The sequence below is a fragment of the Ovis canadensis genome, chromosome 18, assembly GCF_042477335.2.
Source record: "Ovis canadensis isolate MfBH-ARS-UI-01 breed Bighorn chromosome 18, ARS-UI_OviCan_v2, whole genome shotgun sequence".
In the NCBI taxonomy this organism is placed as follows: domain Eukaryota; kingdom Metazoa; phylum Chordata; class Mammalia; order Artiodactyla; family Bovidae; genus Ovis; species Ovis canadensis.
Genome location: NC_091262.1, coordinates 57,717,959 through 57,740,259, shown reverse-complemented (window position 1 = coordinate 57,740,259; position 22,301 = coordinate 57,717,959). Strand labels below are relative to the sequence as shown.

Sequence of the window (22,301 nt, the reverse complement as noted above, 5' to 3'; positions counted from 1 at the left end):
ATCCTTACTTCTTGCCATGAGCATGACTGGCAAGAGCCCCCGCTAACTGTTAAATCTTACCAGGAGAGGAAATATTAAACTCAACTTCTCTCCTAAATTCCTTTCACCAAGTTTGAAACTTTGTGTGTGTGTGTGGGGAGGGAGGGAACTTTTGTAACCATGGTTTAATGAAGACTGATAGAATACTAACTCCAAGACAGCAAGGCTCTCCTTAGATCCATTTTGTTGTCAAATTCACTTTCTGAGTAAATGGAAAGACTAACACCTATCATTTCTTAGATAATGTTTTAATATCCTGCATTGAATAAAACTTTTTTTAAACCAGGTTTCAGTGGTAGCACAGAATCCCACAAGGGGCGAGGGGGTTGCAGATGGCTGCCTTACTCCAAATGTTCAAGCTTGACTGACCCATTTCATCAGCACTGTCAGAGCCTCGCACTGATACATGTTGACAACATTTAATCTTAAAAAATTGAAAGAAATGAATTAATATGCAAATTTCATCAGCTTTGTAATAAAAATGTCCTTGAAAAAAAACAGTGAACATGACCCCCGAGGAATTGTGTGAATTATCCCAGCTCAATTCTTTAAGTTAGTCAGAGGTACGCAGGTCCGCAAGGAAATCAGTGCACATTTGACTTGGAAATAATTATGATGAAGAACAAAACACAAGCAGGTTGAATAAATGTAACAACTTGGGAAAAAGTCTTAGTCCTGTTTGTTATTCACTTTGAATTAACAGGATTAGGTTTGGTTTTTGAAAATAAAGGAACACTACCATGTAATTTTAACACCTACGTAATGTGCAAACAATCTAATTTTTTAACTATCAATTTTAGTGCATGTTAAAAATCATATCTGACAAAATTGGTCTTTTTTGGTGTGGAGGGAGGGACATAAGAGAGTGCAGCCTTTTGGTAAAAGAGAGGACTGTAAGGAACTCTTGTATTTACACCATGGTTTATATGAGATTTCTGAGTTTGACAGAAATGTATGGTCAACTCGCTTCTAATATAAATAAGATTAACTGATTTTTGCTAATACAGAAAAGACCAGTTATTTCACTGAGCTTACCAAATTGATGGGATCACATAAACAGTCTCTAGATGTAATTCTGACTTACAATAATCTCCATGTGGGCACGTGGAAACTCCCTGTTAAACCAGAGTCAATACAGGAACACAGTCATCTAGGTAGGCATGCACCTATAGCTCTCTGCCTTTGGGTCTAGATTCAACTCTAGGAAGTGGTAATGGGGGTAGGTCGTAACAATTAAATACTTCTGTGCAGAAGTTTAAGGTTTTAAATGTTCTCAAAAGAGAGATGAATGTAAAAAGGAGCATCAACTAGTAAACAAACAAAAACCAAAAAACTGATACCAGTAACAGCTTACCAGAAGTCAAAATGAATGAATGAATAGCTCCAGGACAGATTTCATTTCTTTCCCCTCTCAAACTCTCATTCATTTAAATAGATGTGTAAATATTAAGGGAAGGCGTGGTTTTCACTTCAGCCCTCTGCACCTCGGGAGCCACAGGCTGAAACTATCTTCCCCTCATTTCCACACAATGAGTCCTCCAAGCTCTGGGGTCTGAAAGGAATTCACCTTGCCATCAGTTCAGTTCTTATTCTGGGCACGGCTGATTTTGCCACGGTGAAGTCTATACAGGTTAAATCAAAGCTCTTTTAAAGAAATCTGTGTACTTTAATACTTGTTTTAAAAAACAAAAATCACACCCCAAACTGATGGTCTCACGTAAGGATCTCAAATAAGGGTTGTTAAGAAGCTGAAAAACTGCACATAGTCTTTGAGAGGTTCTTGAAATCCTGTAACTTTCCTGATTTCACATATCCTTGAAAGACCCAGGCACTATAATACAGACTTTGCCCAACCAAATTAATCTCCTCTGTAAGCTTTTGTGTTTCTCAACAAAAGGCTTTTAAGTTTCTCCTTTCTTTCTTAATCTACCATCGGTAAAATCCTACTTTTATAGTGCCCTTTGCACCTGCTGGCATAAAATGAATAACCCAACAGTTTAATTATGCACCGTTCTATCAGTTGGGAAGTGATATAAAGTTGCAGATAGAAAAAAGAATAAAAACCTCTTTTGGTATCCAAAATTAATATATGTCAAGCTCAGGGTAAATCTTCATCTTTTTGAAACATTTTTCTAAAATAGATGTTCTTTTATCATCTGGCACATCAAGACCCGTTGGAGGGAAGGAATAAAAAAAAATAAGAGGCATTTGGTTAACATGCTAGAGAACAGTACTCTCTTTTCCACCTCACTTCAGGCTGTTCTTGAAAGATCTGAACAGTTGTATAATAATGAAAAATGGGCAATACTTGTGGGGCATTGCCTGCGCTCACATACCTCCGCCCACGCATTCATCATTCTGCAGGTATTGTCAGGGAAAGTTTAATTGCATAAACACTCTGTAACTGTCCTGTCATATTTCTTGTCAGTCTGGATTCCCTCTCCGGGCTCACTATCTCACAAAACTATAATTGAATTGCTACCAAATCACAAGAGGTGCCCCCCCCCCCCCAAATAAAATCTTTATGAATAGAATTTGTTTCCTATCAGCAGATTTGACAAATTGTGGCAGAGGAAGGGCCTTAGTGATAATTTTTGAGTTTATTCTCAATCTGGCTATTTGTTGAATGCTCTTATCTATTTTTAAAAAATTTGAAAGCCCTGGTCGGGTGATGGGGGGTGCCTCCAACAACCCTAAGGGGCTCGCTCTGTGGTAATAACTGTGCAGAACCCAAGGAAGCCAGTGGAAAAATAAGAAGGTTATCTTTGCCCTACTGCAAAAGGGTGCCACTGGTAAATGCAGGACATTCAAATTAATTCAGAATTAAATTGGGTATCTGTCAAAGCTAAGATTTCACCAAACTATGTGAATTCCTAGTTATGAGGTATTAAGTACTCCATTTAGTCGAGTGTTTATTCCATTAAACTCGCACTTCGTTTCTCCTTGCACCAAACCTTTCGGTGATCATTACTCATGTACAAGCTCTGAGCAGCCAGATTCTTTGACACAGAGTTTTAGGACCATGAGCAAATGAAAATTAATCAAAGGCATGACATGCAATTTACTAAATATGTGATCATGAAAGTTTAATGCATTTGCAACATTGTCAGTGTATTAATAGTTTCCCCAAACAAACAGAACATATCTGATGTGGAACGAGGATCCTCTCTCTTGTCTAGTCTTTGTTTCATTTTATACTCTTGTAAACCGTTTCACAACGTGAACTCTGCAAAGACTCGAAAACCCGCTGTTCTCCATTGTAATTCCACTGGTAGTATGGGCATAAAATATGGCTCTTGGTGAATAACTCTTAAATGGGACTGGGCTTCACTCAGATTGACAACTGTCTGATTGTTTATGTTTTTTAAATGTGCTTATCAAAACCACGTAGGATTGATGGGTATTTTTAGATGAAGTTATGTTTTTGCAACAGACTTAATTTAGGACTAAGGTTAAGGCTTAGGATAAATGAGTGCATTAGATGATTAAAGAACATTTGTCTTGTGGGACATTTAAGTCATTTATTTATGACACTTAAAAACAAGCTAGGAAAGAAAGCATCAAGGATTTAACGAATCAGTTTTATACAAATGGTAAACTGAAACTAATGACTTTTTTAATGGGAACTCCAAGATATGCCAGTTACTAAATATCCAGAGGCAGAATCAAATGTGCGCTGGAGTAAATAGAATGAAAAAATATTGGAATTTAAAGAATGTCTAAATGCTATGTATATGTATGTATGTATACCCATGTGTACCTTTTCCAAAAGGTTTTTTTTTTTATTGTAATTGTTCCTTTATTTGAGGAACTAGGTCTTCTGCTTCTTTTTTATTCTGAAAATATTCTTTTATTTTAAATAGCTGAAGAAGATTTTCTGATGGTATAGGAATTTGGACTGCCATACTGCTCTGTACTGGGTATGATAAAATACCTTGTCAGGGGCGACTGGATGGCTCAGGGGACTGGTAATGGGATATATAGAGCCTTTCACCCATAGGTCATTGGCTTGAATTTTGTCCAGGTTGGCAGTGACTAAAAGTCATTAACATCTCATAACTGCTCGGTGGCCTATGTGAAATGAGTTTCTTAATTTATTTATTTAAGTCCATATATAGGACCTCTGGCTAGGCCATCTAGGCATCTCTTGTGCTTTTACAAGAGCATTTGCCCAGATCTACAGTCATTTCTGCTCTCGAGATTAGTGATGAGCTGAAGCCCTCCTACACAAAATAAATTGATTCATTTAAAGTTCAGACAAATAGGTGGGTACTTCCACCCCATTCTCCAGCACAGACCAGAGGGTGTATGATTTGGTAGTAAAAGGAGCCGTACATTGTAGAGACTGAATATCCCATTTGGTGTCACTTAGACTTTTTCTGAAGCAGAACTCCTGCTGTGGCTATGGCCGTGTCACAGTGATCCAGCTTGATAAAAGGAAAAGATATCAGTCAAGCCCATCATATAGGCTATGTAGCAGCTAAATCTTTGGGTCATAAGCGGAACATGTTTTAGTAGGCTAGGCTTGGCAAACCCTTGGAGAGCAACACTGAGGTCCCGTCTAAGATAGGCTTGGGCTGTTTCCATGCTAGCCTTGGGAAAAGGGGAAGTCAGCAGGCCTATCTCAGTGCTGAGTCCAAAGTGGGATGGACCTCTGAGAACAGAATTATGCACCTCTGTCATACTTTAAGAAAACTGAGTATACAAAAAAAAGTGAATCTGCAAAACACAATCTGTTCATTAGGGAGACTGGAGGAAGGTAAATTATATATTTCCAAGAGAGTCTTTCCCCTTAAATGGATTCTTTCCAGAAGGACTCCATTTCAGGTGTTTTTTTGAAGCATACCTTTGGGTACCGCGATCCATGCAGAATCTGGGCTCTTTAAGAGAGCAAACGGGAACAGTTTCCTCTGTAACAGTGAAGCCCAAATTCAAGCCTTGCAAGTTGGTGCAGGAGTCAACTGTGTCACCTCAGCCCTGGCCAGACTTTCCATAAGGAATAACTTCGGTAATAAGAGAATGCTTAGCTCAACAAAATGAATAATCATGACAACACTCAGAACATTTATGTCGTGCCTGCTATTGTTCTAAGTATTTAAAATATGCTAACGACCCCATAAGGAATGTTAATGTTAATTCATATGATGTTAAAACCAACAGGTGATTATTCCCACGTTATTCTCCAAACTTGTACTAGAGGGGCCAACGTTTTACAGTGGGAAACTGAGGCACATGTAAATTAATTAACCTGATCCAGGTCAAATTTCTCACAAGTGACAGAGCCAGGAGGACCCTGTGCACTTCTCTATATTTGTGGCTGCTACAGAAATAGTATAAAAAGAATATCCTGCAGTTTGGGTTAGCGCTGTCATCTTTGTATATTATCATTTCTCAGTTATTTGAGTAACCTGCAAGTTAACCAGACCGTAGATTTTTAAAATCTATAATATGGGCAGTGCAGCTACTACAAATTAGAGAAAGCAGTGTAGGGACCGATTACCACTACCACCACACTGGGTCTCCTGTCCCGCCATCCTAACATGCTTGTTCTTGAATCCACACTCTTGTTCTTGTTTCCACACCAATGGTAGTTGGCTAAGGTTAGGAGGGGAGCAGTGAGCAGAACTCTGGGCAGCCATAACCGCACCCTTACACCAGAATCTGTTGGTGTATTGCTTTGGTGAGCGGGAAACCAGAGATCTGGGCTTTTGCTCTGCTTATTAAATGAAGAATAGGGAAGACAGGTGAAAGAGGAATGCAAGACCTGCCAATCAAAGCCCGGGGCTGTTCTAAAGCTGTGAAACTGGGAGCTGGCAGGTCTTGTCTTTTCAGTTAATTACTAGATTCATCTAGGAGCTCCCCTTTAGGAAAGCTTGAAGGGTATCCTGAAGACTGAGGAGAGCCATTTGGAAGAGTGACCAGAGGCAATGGATAGTTGAACCTCTGAGCTGAGAAGCCACACTGTGATCCTGCCTGCAAGGGATGCCCTGGAAGAGACTGGTGTGGATGGGAGGAGTGGCTTCTGGGGATCAGAAACAAGATCGAGGCCATCATGATGTGTTTCTGGGGTGTCTGTAGGAGTTTCTTTCTAAAAACATGTTTTCCATAGTTGAATAAATGGGGAAAGGCTAGTTCAAACAAAACAAACAAACAAACAAAAAGACTATTGATCACACACATTTCAAATCTTCACTAAGTTAACGTTTATTGTGAACAGTCAATGAGACAATGTGCTATGAACCTCTTTTCCTCTGCTCTCTTACCAGGGGTCATGGGGAGCATCTCACAGGGTAGTTATGATAAAGAACACATTTTTGGAAGTATTGGCTTAGAATCTGTGTCAGCTCTGCATTTTAAAAACAGAGACAGCCCAATGGGTCCCTTACAACCTGATGTAAAGATTTACCTATTGGTTATGAAGTGGAGACCTGAATCTTTCAACTGAATTTTTTCAACTGCAATCCTTTTGGTCAGGTGGTTTATGCGACTGTATGTTCTGTGAGAACAAGGACCTTTTTAGTATCTATCATATCTCAGGCTCTAGGATTGAGCTTGTTCAATGGACATGCAATAAATAATGATGGGATGCTTGAGGAAATGAGTGAATGTTTTCCATACTTAGATGATTGCGCTTTTGTTATTTTTACACTTTTGTATTACTTCTGTGAAATGGAAAGTATTGCCCTAAATACTGGTTACAGTTTAAATTCATTTTTATATTATCAATTCAATCAACTTCTATTTCATTTTGACTAGCAGTAATTTGGGAAGGGAGTTAATAGATAATTTTAATACTCTTGCGATGTCAACCAAGAGATGGTAGGACACAGGAAAGCACACAGTTTTAATTTTTTGTGTCACCAATTTCACCTTATGCTTTACTCATGTTTCTGTTTGGAGAGGACACCCCCTGACAAGTGAGAGGCACTGAGCAGCAGACTTTTTTTTACCAAAGGCACATGACATATTTTCATAAACTATAAAAAGGAACAGCTTTGAACCCTAAGGAAATTTGCATCTTAATGTGTGATGATAAATAGCATATGTAATTTTGTAATTTTTGAATATTTTCAGATTTTATTACCAATTGATACAAAGAATGAGAGTGGACAGATGGTGTCATTAATCCTAATCATGTGAAAGCTTGAGACTTGTATAATTTGAAGACTATTAACCATTAGCTCCTGGCTAAAGACTGACCACAAGGTGTATTTCTACCTTTTTCTGTCTTCTATCTTAGTTTTAAATGGTCACTTCTTCCTTTGCAATAATTCTTCTCAAAGTCTACTCACTCACTTCTGGATTAAAGAAATGGCCCCTTGGATGGCTTCTTCACTTTAAATCTGCTCTATTCAACACATCCTTCTTATTCTTGCAAAAATAAAGGCTTAGGGAATAAGTCCAGTAAATGTAAGTTACCAGTCAACAGGAATCAGCATAACATCAGGAAAACTAACAGAGCTGCCTAGGAAGGATGGAGAGTGTCCCCAGCTGCTTCATTTCAAAGCCTAGGCTATCCAGCTGCTAACTGTATGTCTTTTCCAAATTAAAAATGTTCTTCTCAGTTCTTTCATCTGTAAAATGGGAAAAATAATGGTGCCTTCTTCCTAGTACCTTGTGAGGAATGAATGAGGTAGTGCATATTATGGTCTGAGCAGAGTGCTTGATACTTGGCAACCACTCAATGAATATTAGTAGTTGTGCTGTGCAGGGATTCAGAGGGCATAGGTATTGTATAACATGACCCTCAAGGGAGGAGCCTTCCAGATTCAAACTTTATTTTTGTATTTATAAGCTTTGAAATAATATTTTCATTGGGTCACTGCTCTGCTGGATGAGTTATACTCAGAATGTATAATGCCCATCTCAGATGCTTTTCCCTGGTACACTGGCTGCATTCTAGGAAAGCATGTATCTTTGCCTCCAGGAGGAAGACAGGGCTCCTTTCAGCCTCCTAAATGCAGCATCCTTACTCCCACTTTGTTCCTTGAGATGAGGCTCCTGGAAGATCATCTCTACCTCTTTGCCCTTGGGTTGGTTTTCATGAAGGTCTGACCTCCTTATCAAAGCCACCCACAGTCATTTAGCTTCTCCCTGAATTCTTACACAACTTGCCGATTTTATGTCTTCATTGAGGACAGAAGCAGGGTCATCCTTCTTTCTTCTCTTGTCGTCGTCTTTCTTCTACCGACAATGATCAGTTACCTAAGGGCACGTGTAGTGTCTTCTTCCACTTGTGTTCTCGGTAAGCACCTAGCAGAGTACTCAAATCACGTGGCCTGAGCTCAAATCCCAGGGCCACCGTCTACTCTGGTGTAGGGTAGCCGTTTACCTGCTCTAATTAGGGATATTTTGAGAAATAAATTTCTTAAAACACGGCCACTCATGTAGTGGGAATATGTAGGTAAACATTATACATGCTATTAATTTCATCATTAACGTTATTAGAATCTTTGCAACAAATTTTACCTTGAGTAGAAGGTAAAAGAGTTTAATTTTCCAAAGCCAGCATTTCCTGAATTTTAGTTATCAGCACAGTGTAAGTGGAAATCAGTTTAGAAATCAGCACAGTATAAGTGGAAGGGAGGCAGTTTGGATTCACTTTCCCTTCAGAACACTCCTATAGGGCCAGAAAGATCAGTAGATAGGAATTATAGCAGGCTTTAAAAAAGGCTAATTAAACAAACAAAGAGGGAAAGAGCCCTTAACAGTCTGCATCAAAGTTCCTGAGAGTCAGGATCTGTATACGCCTAGGCATGTCAAAGCACCTTGCTCCCAAGGAAGCATTGTTTCTGGGCTGTTAATTTCAGGGTTAAGTTTAAAACCCAAATAGTTCTGAAAAGACAGCCAACAGCAGTAGCTTATAATACAACGCTACCCTATCATGCACCACCTTGCTCTGACTGTCATCATCATCACCCTCCTGCGCTGTGTTAATGGTCTGTGCGCTTCATAGGACGGTCAGCTCCTGGAAGGCAGGGAACTTCACCTCGTTTCTTCAGTGCTCTGTCTAATGTCTGACACATGACAAACACGCAGTGAACGGTGATTGAATAGTCTACACAATCCCGATTAGCAGGTGGGTCTTGAATTTACTCTAGTGAATAACAACCAGAGAAAACACACAAGTTCTTCCTCTCTCAGGCTGGTTTTGTTAATTAATGGATGGGTTGATGTTTCCCATAGGTCCCAGGAAACCACAATTGTTTCATGAGAAGGCACCTTGAGGAGGCTCTGCTGACCTCCGATGGACCCCATTGTACTTCTTGCTCTTCCCCTGCTTGCCTTGGCAGACTGGTTCTGAAAGGAAGATGCTGCGTAGATCCTGACCCTGCATTGTCTAAAGGCAGAGCAGAGACCAAACACAGAGACAATTTAGGCTATGCTCCTGGTTAAGGAGACACGTAGCTAAGGTGAACCAAGAGATGCAGGGCTGAGTTTTGCCCATAATTGATTCGGATGCTACTGTTCATTGTGGCATAAGGAGTTTCAATGTAGGGATGAAGGAAGAGGAAAGGATTAGATGGATGTTTTTAATCCTCAGTTAGAGACTATATTTGAAAACAGATGATGTTTTAGCCCAATGATGTATGTGCGTAAGGGGATTGTTAGGTTACTCTCTGGACTTTAGAAGTCCCTTGGAGAAAATTCCTCTAGTTCTGTACCTACTAGGGTCCTATCTCCTTTTTCTATCTCATTCCTAGGCTTCTCACCTGTGCAACCCTAATACTATACGCTTTCCTCTCACTTTGGCTGCTAAACTAAACTGTGTGGTTTGGAGCAAGCCATTTAGACTTTCCATCACTTTCCCCCATCTATAAAATAAGGATAACACACTGACCTGCTCAGAGGGATTAGGGTGTGAATTAACTCCTGTAATTAGTGGTTTCTGTGTTCTCCGTACACCAAGCAGGGTATGAATGCTAGCCATTGTCACTGTGGCCTGAGTAGGCTTTGCTTCTTAAACTGTCCTTGGGAATAACTGCTTGGCAAAGAGCTGACAACTGGAAGTTGCAAACTTTACACAGAAGCAATATTTCCAGTATTTTCCCCAAGCAATCATGAGTAAATTGCTCACTAGGGGTGGAAATGGTTTCCAGCCAGTTCTGCCTCTTCTGATCTGTGCACCCTGCAAAGCTCAGTCAATGCCAGGTAACTGATCCTTCCGAAGTCTGCTGTTTGGTGAGATGAAGAATTCAGAATGGTATCATTTAGACAGGGGTGAAATTTCTGTGCAGTTGTATGTATTAAAAGCAAATAACTTGTGCTTTGTTCAAGGCAAGAGTAATAGAAATAGAATCTTTAATTTGTTAATATCCAATGATAAAAACTGCCACATTTTTTTTTTAATGGGGAAGAAAGATCATCCATTAACAACTTGTCTTGGCTTTCATTTTAGAAATGCTGAAATGTACCCCTTATCACCATAGGGAAAGGAAAGTCAAAATTATGACCTTGCAAGCTATATAAAACAACTGTTAAAAATAATGGGTTTAAAAAATTGATTTTCTGAACCTTCAATAGAAGGTTTAAGAAAATACGGTACATATAGGCCGAGTGAATCTATTGCGTATTCTGATAAGAGGCCTACATGACTATTATTGAACAAATCATTTGCTACTCTGTAAATACCATTATATTAATTTAGATTAATGTGGTTTTTTGAGTTGCTACCACTGTGATCTAAATTTTGGACGAGAACGTTAGTTTCAGGATGGCAAACACAACTAGGCTAACATCTAGCATTTCTGGAAACAAAAGGGAGGCTGCCCTTCTGTAGGTATGTGAGTCACCAACACGGATCTTTCACAGGTTGGAGTGTCAAGACCCCAAGGATGCCCTGTGCTGCAGCTGTGCATTCTGGGAGCTGGCCTGGAAGGGATGCTGGGCCAGCATACCCTGGTGGGAAGGAGGGAAATTTCCCTTATTTTCTTTAGCTCCCTTAGGCAATATCCTAGAAGTACATATACGGTTACTTTGCAAATATTCTTATCATACACAGACAAGTACACAGAAGTGGGAGCAAACACAAATGAAGGTTCTAAGTGTTCCTAGGCCTTGTATACCAGAAAGCACTGGAGAAATGTATTCTCTTCTGTGGCAGCTGTATAGTTTGTCTGGGGATAGAGGAGACATCTAAGAAAAGCCTACTTCCTGCAGGAAAAGGTGGTACTACATCTTTTCTTGAGGCAAAAGAGGAATTCTGAGTTTGGCAGGGCAGTCCCTGTAACAGTACTGGCTTTGTTTTTTAAGAGTATGCATCATCTTCATTCAGGAATGGCAAAAGATAGTTTCTATTTCATTTCAAAATAAGGATGGCATTGCTAAGGAAAATGCATCATTTTGCCTACATAATTTTTGGATAAAAGCTGAGTTTATCAGTACAGGATGATCGCTTTGGTTTATGGAACGAATTCCTTTCTGTTAGACTGCTTTCTGACTATTAGATTTGACACAAACATGTGCACATGGGTATTAATAGGAGTCAGGCCAGTTCGGAGGTAATCATGAACTTGTCTTGATCTTTGCTACAGCTACAGTGGAGATGCATTTCATATTCAATCCATCAGAGATAACCGTAGTACATTGTCTGGTGGATTTATTTTTGCTTATATTGTATGAATATGGAAAGGCATTAAATGTGTGTTTACAGTTTGATAAACATTCAACATAAATTATACATTTTAATTTCATTTATTAGTTGGGGACTATGGAAAGCAGGGATTTCATTGCATACAAACTGCCATTCAGATTGAAGGATTAGCAGTTTCTTGAAAAAGGTAGACTAATTGTAAGGACAGAATTCATTTCTGTCTCAAGTGAGTCCTTGCATGGTTTGTAGTTGGAGCTTTAGAAAGGCCAAAGGAGAGGACAGCTCATCCTCACGACGACATAGTTCGCATTTTATACTTCCTGTGGATCCAACATTGTCATCATGAATAAATCTAGTGCTGATAAACCTCCTATCATTTGACAACTTGAATATTGTAGTTACCACACAAATTATCAAGCTCTATTTATGTCTAAAAGAACTTGGCCTGATCTTTTAGCATTAGCATGCAGAGTGGTCTCCATGATATTATCTTACCATATAATGAATCCAAAAATCTCACAGAGATGAATGGTGATAACATAATTCCAGAAAGTTGCCACTCTATATGTAGAAATATATTGGCAATAAAAACCAGTCACTGTGTGCCTTTCCCCAGTAGGGGATCTCTCACTTTTCTTTGATTTTTAAAGGCTTCAGATCAATAACTGGAGTGACATTATTAACAGCTCCCTCAGCACCTTGGCCAGCGCTAATATTAAATCCATTACACCTTCTGTTTGACATTTGCAGTACAGCAGAAAGTGCTGTAGATACAGTCCCACCGTCTGGGGACTGAGGTTGGATGTGGGGTTAGTTAGATGGTTTCCTTTGCCTGACTTCTAAATTCAGTTCATTGATAGGAAACTTAAACCAATACAAAAAAAAAAAAAAAAGAAAATCAGAGAACCATCCCCTCTCAACCCAACACTATACTAGATGGAATATAGTGCACCCATAAAACTATACTTATATCTCATATCTACACAGATTTGGAAATACAATATTGATCTGATCCTCAGATACATTTTTACATTCTGTATTGTTATTCTTAATCATTTTTTCTTTTAATTATATCATGTATTATGAAAATTGTCTAATGAATGCAGAGGAATTGAGTTCCTGCAGATATGGGAGCTGATCAAATTTCCCATAGTGCAGGGGCATATGTAGAAAATACAGATTATTTCTATTCAGGTAGGCATGCAACTGCTTCCATTTTGCTTGCCTTTAAAATACTCAGGACGTCGTAGAGTAGGCATAACAGCATAGAGATCATACTGCTAACCATCATTATCTTAACAGTCTAGATGTGCTGAAACTATAGACAGAACACAGTCAACTTTCCTTGCAGACAACCGATGGTTAACCATGTTGCTGTAGTTAGTCTTTTCACTGAGAGTACTGTCTCATACATTTTGCTAACTTGTCTAAACTTGGGTACAGTACTGTGAGCTTGCACCCATTCAATGGGCAGCAAAATCTCTGGTCCTGGCTGAATTCCCTCCCAAGCATGACCCAGGTATGTTACTCCTGACAGTGGTCCTACGGCTAGGAGTTGATTGTTAGAAGGAAACAGACCACTGGAGACAGAAGGGAAATTCTATGTTAAAGCAAGGAACATGACAGGGAAAGTGGCCTGTGAGGTTAAGTGAGAGAACGCAGGCTATTAGAGGCATGTATGTTATAGTTTTATTTTAGTCAAACAGGAAGAATCCCACCACATAACTATATATGTCTACATATTTACAGCAACAAAATCTAGAAGGATATCCAGTGTATAAGAACAGTGGTTATTTTGGGGTAGGGGTAGGTAGGTCTTTATTCTTTGTTGTCTGCATTCTTGGAACTTTTTCACAATGGGCATGAATTTTATAACTGGAAAAATATCAAGGTATTTTAATAAGAAAAAAAAGAGGGAATAAAACACAACAATTTGATGGCCCGACCTAAGGAATAGAAACTCTTTGCTTTCCAAACAGGGAGATTTTTCAAGTACCTCCAGGATTTCTTGAAAGAGCTGCTTTTCTGTTTATGAAGCATATAAAATATGTGACACTGAAATTTATTTTTTTTAAAAAAGGATAAGGTTCATAATGCCAGGATTATAGCTAATTGTTAAGAGTGATGAAAAGATACAAACAGAACTACAAAAGCAGACTGAGCCATGTAAGCCTCATGTTCCGGAAGTTCTTCCCAGCCCCCCTCCACCCCCACTACCCCAAACCCCACAGGAGCAGAGAAAAGGCTGTGGACAGGACAGAGCAAGCCCTTCAGGAATGCTTGGATGAAGCCTTAAAGAGGCACCCTAGAACTTTTTAAAGTAGACACTTGTTTATTTCTCTTCTGCCTGCCTTAAAATTTCCCTAAAAGAAATATCATATTTATAGCATATTAAACTATTAATGAATGTGCATACATATAAAATATTTATTTTTGTTTGCTGTCCCATCAACAGATTTTTTTTTTAATCCTCATTATTTTAAGATTACTTTAAGACAAGACAATCACAGGACTGGCAGTTCAAAGAAATAGAATTCCTACTATGGCACAGGATCACTGCCTCTTAGGCTGGTTTAGTCACTTATTTCCTTTTTATTATAATGCCAAATGTTATTTAGATTTCAGTCACTTAGTAATGCTACACTGAACACATCAGGGCTCCTGAAAAATTCCATACCTACTAGTCCCTTCATTTTCATAATCACCACATATTGATATCCATTTTCCAACCAAATTACACTACCATTTAAGCAAGAATCAGTGTTTTATCAGAGTTGAAAAGATTATGATGTAGTGAACAACAGTCTTCAAAAATGTTCTTTGGTGTTATTAAGAATTAGAAAATCTTGTTAAAATTCTTTCAGCTTTTAAGAAACATAAGCAGCTTTGGGATGTAGTGCCTGACATGGACTTTTAAAGTAATTCCCCTGGAGCAATGATCTGCGCTAGTGAAGATATTTAGTTAAAGGTAGCATCCTACACTGCCTTTCAGTATTTGAGCAGTCTATCTAATTGCCTTTTTAAGCCAAAGATTGCAAATAACCAACACTAGAGAATTTTAAAGCAAAGCCAGTTTAACATTCTCTAATGGTGAGAAATACACTTTTCAGCAAGGAAGAGACAGTTCCTATGAGATTGTTGCTAACAAGCCCAAGTTGTTAAGCAATGTCCAAAGCAGGGTTTTCCATTATATCTGTTAGGGTGGCTGGGGGTGGGGAGGGGAAGAAACCCAGGTAAATTTTCAGTTACACTTTAAGGATAACTGACAGAGTCACTTTAAAGGAGTTAGTTATTTTTCTGATAGCCAGAATTAAAGGATGCTAAGTGAGACTGAAGGAGATCAGCCTTGGGATTTCTTTGGAGGGAATGATGCTGAAGCTGAAACTCCAGTACTTTGGCCACCTCATGCAAAGAGTTGACTCACTGGAAAAGAGTCTGATGCTGGGAGGGATTGGGGGCAGGAGGAGAAGGGGACGACAGAGGATGAGATGGCTGGATGGCATCACGGACTTGATGGACGTGAGTCCGAGTGAACTCTGGGAGTTGGTGATGGACAGGGAGGCCTGGTGTGCTGCGATTCATGGGGTCGCAAAGAGTCGGTCACGACTGAGTGACTGAACTGAACTAAGTGAGACTGAAGCACATCCTAGTGCTTCAGCAGGCATGGGGTTTATCAGAGTTTTCATATTTAATCTTAAACCAGTTTGATTTGACTCTAATTTTGGATTTCCTAGTAGGCTGTGGATTTTTTTCCCCCCTTCTCTTTTAAGGGACAAGTCACCCTTAACATGTGTTTAGGGAAGACATCAAGTTCAGTATGAATCAACAGTGGGATCTGGCTGCCAAAAGAACCTACCTCAACCCTGGACTGAATAACAGTACAGTAGCCTAAACTGAGAAAGGGGACAGTTCCTTTGCTTTGTACTGGTCACAATACATCTAGAGGCTTCACTCAGCTCTCAGAACCCTGTTCTTAGAGGGCCACCAACTAATGGAAGCACAGCAAGGAGGATGGCTAGGATGGTGAGGGTCTTAGTACCATGCCATTAAATAATGCTTGCAGAATGAGGGCAGTTTGACTTGAAAAGGAGTAGGAAGGAGGGAGGAAGAATTTGCTGAACCTGACTTTGTATATTTGAGAGGCTCTGAAGGGGAGGAAGGTGTCAATCTGAAATGTCCCAGAGGGCAGACCTGGGGTGGGTGGGGGCAGGGTAGGAAAATTGCAGCAAAGCCGGAGAAGGCGATGGCAGCCACTCCAGTGCTCTTGCCTGGAAAATCCCAGGGGTGGAGGAGCCTGGTGGGCTGCAGTCCACGCGGTCAGGAAGAGTCGGAGACGACTGAGCATCTTCACTTTCACTTTTCACTTTCTTGCATTGGAGAAGGAAATAGCAACCCACTCCAGCGGAGGAGACGATGGCACCCACTCCAGTGCTCTTGCCTGGAAAATCCCATGGGCGGAGGAGCCTGGTGGGCTGCAGTCCATGGGGTTGCTAGGAGTCGGACACGACTGAGCGACTTCCCTTTCACTCTTCACTTTCATGCATTGGAGAAGGACATGGCAACCCACTCCAGCACTCTTGCCTGGAAAATCCCAGGGACGGGGGAGCCTGGTGGGCTGCTGTCTATGGGGTCGCACAGAGTCGGACACGACTGAAGAGACTTAGCAGCAGCAGCAGCAGCAGCAGCAGGTTGGCTCCATATTAGGAATAACTTTCTTTCAGAGCTGCTCACCAACGGAGTGGGAAGCCTTTTATGTTCCATAGATTCTTGTTAGGAATGAGTTTCAGCAGAGATTAGAAGAGCATCTGTTGGTTTTGCTGGAAAGGATGGTTGCATAACTTGGAGGTTGGATTAAAGGACTGTTGAAGACTCTTGTTAACTTGAGGCTTTGTGATTCAGGGAAACAAAGCCCACTTTTTCAAGGTCTTTGTTCATACTGAGGTTTACAAACTTGATTTCTTACATACTGAGTGTTTTAAGAGTCATGATCAACCCTGGTTTCCCAGTGTAACTCCAGAATGGAGTAGAAAACTATTTTCATGTACTGCTTCTCAAATATACCCAGATATGAACATTCTAATGACTGAAAAGCAGGCCCAGTGATCTCACTGACATTGTCTACAGTGAAATCAGTGAGGTATGGGACAAGAGTATAGGACTCCCTTGACCTCTGGAACAAAATTATTTTTATCTTTAAATGGTAAGGAGCAGTCTTAAATATTCTTTTCTCATGGATGGGACTTACTGGAGAAGGAATGATCCCCACTCAAAAGCTAGAAAATAATGCCCTAGAAGCTTCAGTTAACTTAAACGGGGAAACACACATTGATTCTAGAAGGACTTAACATATTTCCCAGAGAGGTAAACATATATTTTCCCTTCTGTGTGAGCAAACATGCTGTAATTATTTCTAAGCAGATCAAATTATTTTCTTGGAAGTGTGTAGAGTTATTTTAAGGTTAATCCAAAGGTAGGGTTTTTTTTTTCTTTTTTCCTTTTTCTCTTTCACAAAATGCTTTTGTTTTGTGAATCTGTTTTAAAACAACATATCAAGCAAAGCACAAACATCTTTAGAGGGCAAAAATAATTTCCCAAGTAAGCAAATAAAACTTTGCACTTCAAATCAGGCCTTGATTCATTAAAAATCTTAAACTTCTCATGAGAAAAATTAACATTTAAACCACTGCTGCTTGGCCAAGCACTCCACCACACAAGAATATGAAATATCTCCTCTAAAAAAGTACAAAAAGGACAAAACCACAAATGTGGAACTTCAATTAATTTAAAGCCCCAATCAGCAAAGAATAAATCCTTCGCAGATCTAATTACCAGCGCTCTCGGAAGACCCAGGCCGACCAGCCAATCTTCCCCGTGTTTGAACAGCTTGATGAACTAGGGGACTGATGGATATCAAGTCATTTTGTTTAATTTATAAATGGATTTTCCCCTAATACTTAAATTATCATCAGTACAACACAATGAAAATGGGAACATTCTGAATGCAAAGTCTATAAGAGTCCTGGAAGGAATCCCAATGAGGAATGTCACCTCTGTTCATTCCTCTATACAATTGATCTAATTAAATACTGAGGGTGGAAAGGCAGTTTAAAATGTAGCCATTTCTGTTTTCTTTTTAGCCTTAATTTATCTGTTCACATCTTTCAAGTACCTTCTGATGTTTAAAAAAAAAAAGAAAAAGAAACTGAGATTTCTGCAAGCCCCTAATACCTTTAATTCTCCACAAGCTAATATTCAAAAGTCTTTGCCATCGATTTTGCTGAATAATAAATAAATGCATTACATTTAGCCACGGCAACAATGAAAGGAAGAGGGCTTTCCAAATCTGAACCTTTTCCCTCCATTAATTTGAAAAAGAATCTAAAGGAACTGGTACCTTCTGTGCATTTTGTTCACCTGAAATTAGATCTCTGGATTATACTTATTAAAATGTCTTCTTATTTTCAAATCTCTTCCTTACTTAATTACCGCCCAGGACAGAAAGCTGCATGGAATTGTTAAATACCATTAGACCTATTTGTAGTCTCTTCACACTGGCAACTTGAGTGCAATCATTGGCAAAGGTCCTGCCCACCAACCCTCATGTTGGGATTGCAAGTCCCACCTGGCTCGGGGGTCTCCGACTGGGAGGAGGAAGATGCTGAGCTGGCTCCATCTTCAGCGGTACCCTGTGAGAGGAGACCCCGCCCAGGCGGGAGCTTCATGCCCAGCTGCTCTGCCATCTCCACGTGGTCCCCGGGGTGGACATAGTCAAAGACACTGCTGCCTGTCAGCTCCACCTAGAGGGGAAGGAGAAGAGGGGAGAAGAAAGTTGTCACAGGCTTTTCATTTTCAAACCCAGCCCCCACTGCGATTCAGCCTCTGAGCAGGAAAGGAACTCTATGAAGCCTCCAGAAACGATTCTTGTCCTGAGTCTTTACCCTCACATGCTTAAGGATTCTTGAAATTGAAAGTTGTTGTTGTTATTGTTTTTTTACCCCCACACATATTTATTTAGCATGTTTAGCCCAGTTTTTTCTCATACACTGTTGTTTGCATAAAGCCAAAATATTCTGTGAAATGAGGATGAGTCTGCCTGAGTTCAGCTGTTTTACTCACACACCACCAAATACTTGCGTGTTTGGTGTCAACCGGATGACTGACTGAATTCCACTGTTTTCTTATTGAAAAGTTTGAGCTTTGTATAGAAACAGCCAGAGATAGCCAAAGAGGATTTTCCTTAAAATACACTGAGTTCCAGGATGCATATTTATACACATTGGCTTATTTCTATGTAAATTTAAATGGAAGAAGTGCTGCTTACAAATATATGCAAAGGCCTAATGTTTTCATTAAATATTACTCATTAGCTCTGTAATCATATGGAGAATTTTCCATGCAAAAGAGGTCAGCTGGGGTCTGAAGCAGCCATTTTTTTTCTTCTGCTGTTATCAGCGTGTTTTGCCTTCAGTCTAATAAAATACATGGTACAAATCTCCTTGAGGGCTTTAAAGAAAAAGTTTTATTTTGTATACTCTTTGTAGGAGGCTGACATGAAAGGTAGAGAATGAATATCAAAGATTGGAAGAGGGCCAGCCTGGACTGGAAGCACCCTGCTCACCGCAGTGCTGTCTGGGGTATGTGCTGTCTAAGGGGGGCAGAAGTCGCTGGTAAGGACTGGCCTTACCTCTGTACCCTTCTGATGCTATCACTCTTACTTCTTTCCAAGAATAGCAATAATGGTCCTAAAATGATGTAGCTGGTTATAGGTACTGTGACAGCAAGAGATGTTAGCAGCAGAACAAGAAAAAGCTCTTTCCCGGGTCACTAATGGCTTTCCCATTCCTCTGGAGTTTAATGGTCTCAGGCCAGCTATGAGGCACCACAGAAACTGCCAGAAGTTCAGACTGTCGCTAGTTTCTTGGTGGATGTTTACCTAGACTGTTTCCTACCTCACTCGCCTTTCCTGGATCATTTGCAGCATCCTTCCAAATTCCCCCTGAGTGCCTGCCCTCTTTTTCCTGCCAAAAAGGAAGACTGTGCTGGTGGTGGGCATATTGTCACAGAGAGCGGAATGTTCAGAGCAATTATTATCCCCAGAACTCCAAGCCCTGGTAAAATGATCACATCGAACTCCCAGGCACCATCTGATTAAAATCTTAACAGTCGACACATCTTCAACATCTATCAACTAACAGAAGTAGAGCCAGAAAAATGGGAGGCTAAATTCAGTTTGGTTAATAGCTATTCCTGAAACAGGCGCATATAACTTTTACCGAAAATGAGGTACTTTCTCTTTGCTATTAAATTACACTCTCCTGTATTACCCGACTCCTGACTCTATCATTTTACAATAACGATTCCCTCCATTTTGATACTGTTACAGAGCATAAATCAGGATTCATAAGTGAGCGGTTCCTACCCTCTGGGAGGGAGGGATTACATGGAAATAATCCCTTTAATGTGCGCCTTGCCTCTAAGCATTTCACACAGCAATAAATGGGTAAACTGACTTTGAGCAATTAAGAAATTAAATGAAACTAATAAAATGTGTGCTTTAATATTTCTTGATGGTGATTTTGTTTGGGGATTAGCGAGTTCGAGGAAGTCACTCTCATTTTGCGTGGCGTCCAATCGCAGCACTTGAATAACTATTTCTGTCACTTTTCTCAAACTCTGATTCCTTCTTTAATACCACAGTGTGCCTCTTGGCATAGACCAGATTGTGATAAGATGACAACACAGGTGGGAGATGTAATGGATTTTTTTTAGGGGCGCTGGGTCTTGAATATTCATGGGAGCCAGTCATATGGTGAGGAAGCACAGCCCGCTGTCTCCACAGCGTGGTTTACTTAGACGTGCAGTTGCTTTCTTTCCACAAAATGATGTCCCGAGCATAGCACATCCAGAGCCAGACTGAGTCACAGTGGGTAGTGGTCCGTTATGGCACAGGGAAGACCCTCCTTCGGTTTCTCGAGGTCTGTGACAGGGTCACATTCTCAGTGCCAGTCCCTCCTTCCTATATGATGCTTTGGGGTATCTTGGTAGAGAAGTCTGACCCTGTCATAGTCTTCATGAATGGACAGTGATAAAGGCCACACAGTATAGGGGAAAGCATAAAATAGCTGGAGTTATAAATTGACTTGGAGATCAGAATCTTTTCTTCCTCTGCTGTGTGACCTCAGACAACTCACTTAACCTCTCTGAGCTTCAGTTTCCTATTCTGCAAGTGGCAGTCTTGCTGCTCTGCAGGACTCTGGGGAAAGGGAAGTACCACTCACATTGTATTCCACACGGATGGCACCACTGTGGAATGGTGCAACGCAGTGGCGTGAGCTCTGGGATAGAAACAAGACTTACATTACCTGCCTCACAGCCTAAATTCGAAAATCCGATGAAACCACGCAGAGGAGATTGCCTTGTGGGATAAATAAGCACTACCAAATGCCTGCTCTTGTTGCTGCTGTTTGGTGGATGAGAATGGATGGCAGGCACATATATTCCTGTGCAGCTGTGATGAGGACTTGTTTAGGGTTTGCGTGGTCACTTTGGAACATCTCTATTCAGCAGAGGGTACAGACAGTGTGCTCTGAGCCTTGACTATAGCAATAACAATGTTAGCAACTACCTACCACTACCTTTCATACTTTCTCTGACTAATTCTCATAACAATCTGTTGAACTGATATGATGGTTCCTATTTGACAGAAGAAGAATTAGAATATACAAAAGGCCAGTCATTGGTTAAAGGTGGCTTGACTCAACCTATCGCTTCTCTGGTAGCACCTCTGCAGTCAGAGCGGCTGAGCAGGGACAACTGAGCTCCTCTGTCCTGTAGCCTTTCATTTAGGAGAGAACACTTTTGTTCAGGGGAAAACACTGGGTGCCGTGGAGGGAGGAGGCTGAGAGCAAACAGACTGGCAATCCCCTGGGCTAAGGATGCTCTGCCATCGGACTCTTGGGCCAAAAGAAGGCATGAGGGCAGGTGTACTAAACTGAAGTAGACGTGGGGATAGGCGGAAGTCTACTTATATATAGGCCTTGAGTCATCGTTATCATCACATTTGTCCATCACTTTCAACATTTCTCATAGTGTTTCCACTTCACTTAATTAGACGTTAGGGGGCTGGAAGAGACCTGAAAGACATCTAAATCTACTGATACCTCCCTTATTTAATAGGGGAAAACTTCCCAGTTTTGAGAAGCTGAAATGCTTATTCAAGTTTACCCAGGTGTTTAGTGGGCAGGCTATATAAACCCTTACTGGCTCACTCATTTTTTTTTTTTTTTTTTAAAACTAAACCCTGTGTGACTTGTTACTCTCTCTTATGAAGATTGCCTTGGTAAGATGGACTTGGAACTCACCTGCCACTAAATTATGTGCCTCAAAATAGACTGTAGAAACTAAGACTAGGGATTTTTTACTTGATGAGTAGACATTACTTTGTTGTGTGCTTGAAGCAGAAAAAAATTAACAAGGCTTCTATCCTATATTACTATAGTTAGGTACTCCAGATTTCCAGTTACCAACTCTTCAAAATTTTTGCCCACTGACAACTGGGACTAGTGGTCAATCACAAATGTTTGCTGAATGAATAAAAGATGGATATTTAGGCTTTAAAAATTTGCTATATTTGTGCTTGATTTGGACAAGTTTAGGTTGGTTCCTTTTA

At 40.3% G+C, this 22,301-nt stretch overlaps 1 protein-coding gene across 6 annotated transcripts in view; it reads right to left on the bottom strand.

Annotated features, from left to right (window-relative positions):
* Positions 1–22,301, bottom strand: part of NPAS3 (neuronal PAS domain protein 3) — a 962,475-nt gene that overhangs the window by 112,958 nt on the left and 827,216 nt on the right. For all 6 annotated transcript variants that reach the window (XM_069558691.1, XM_069558689.1, XM_069558690.1 and 3 more), the window contains one exon: positions 18,255–18,429. In XM_069558691.1, coding sequence (XP_069414792.1) covers positions 18,255–18,429 — 175 coding nt within the window. The remainder of the gene's footprint in view (positions 1–18,254; positions 18,430–22,301) is intronic.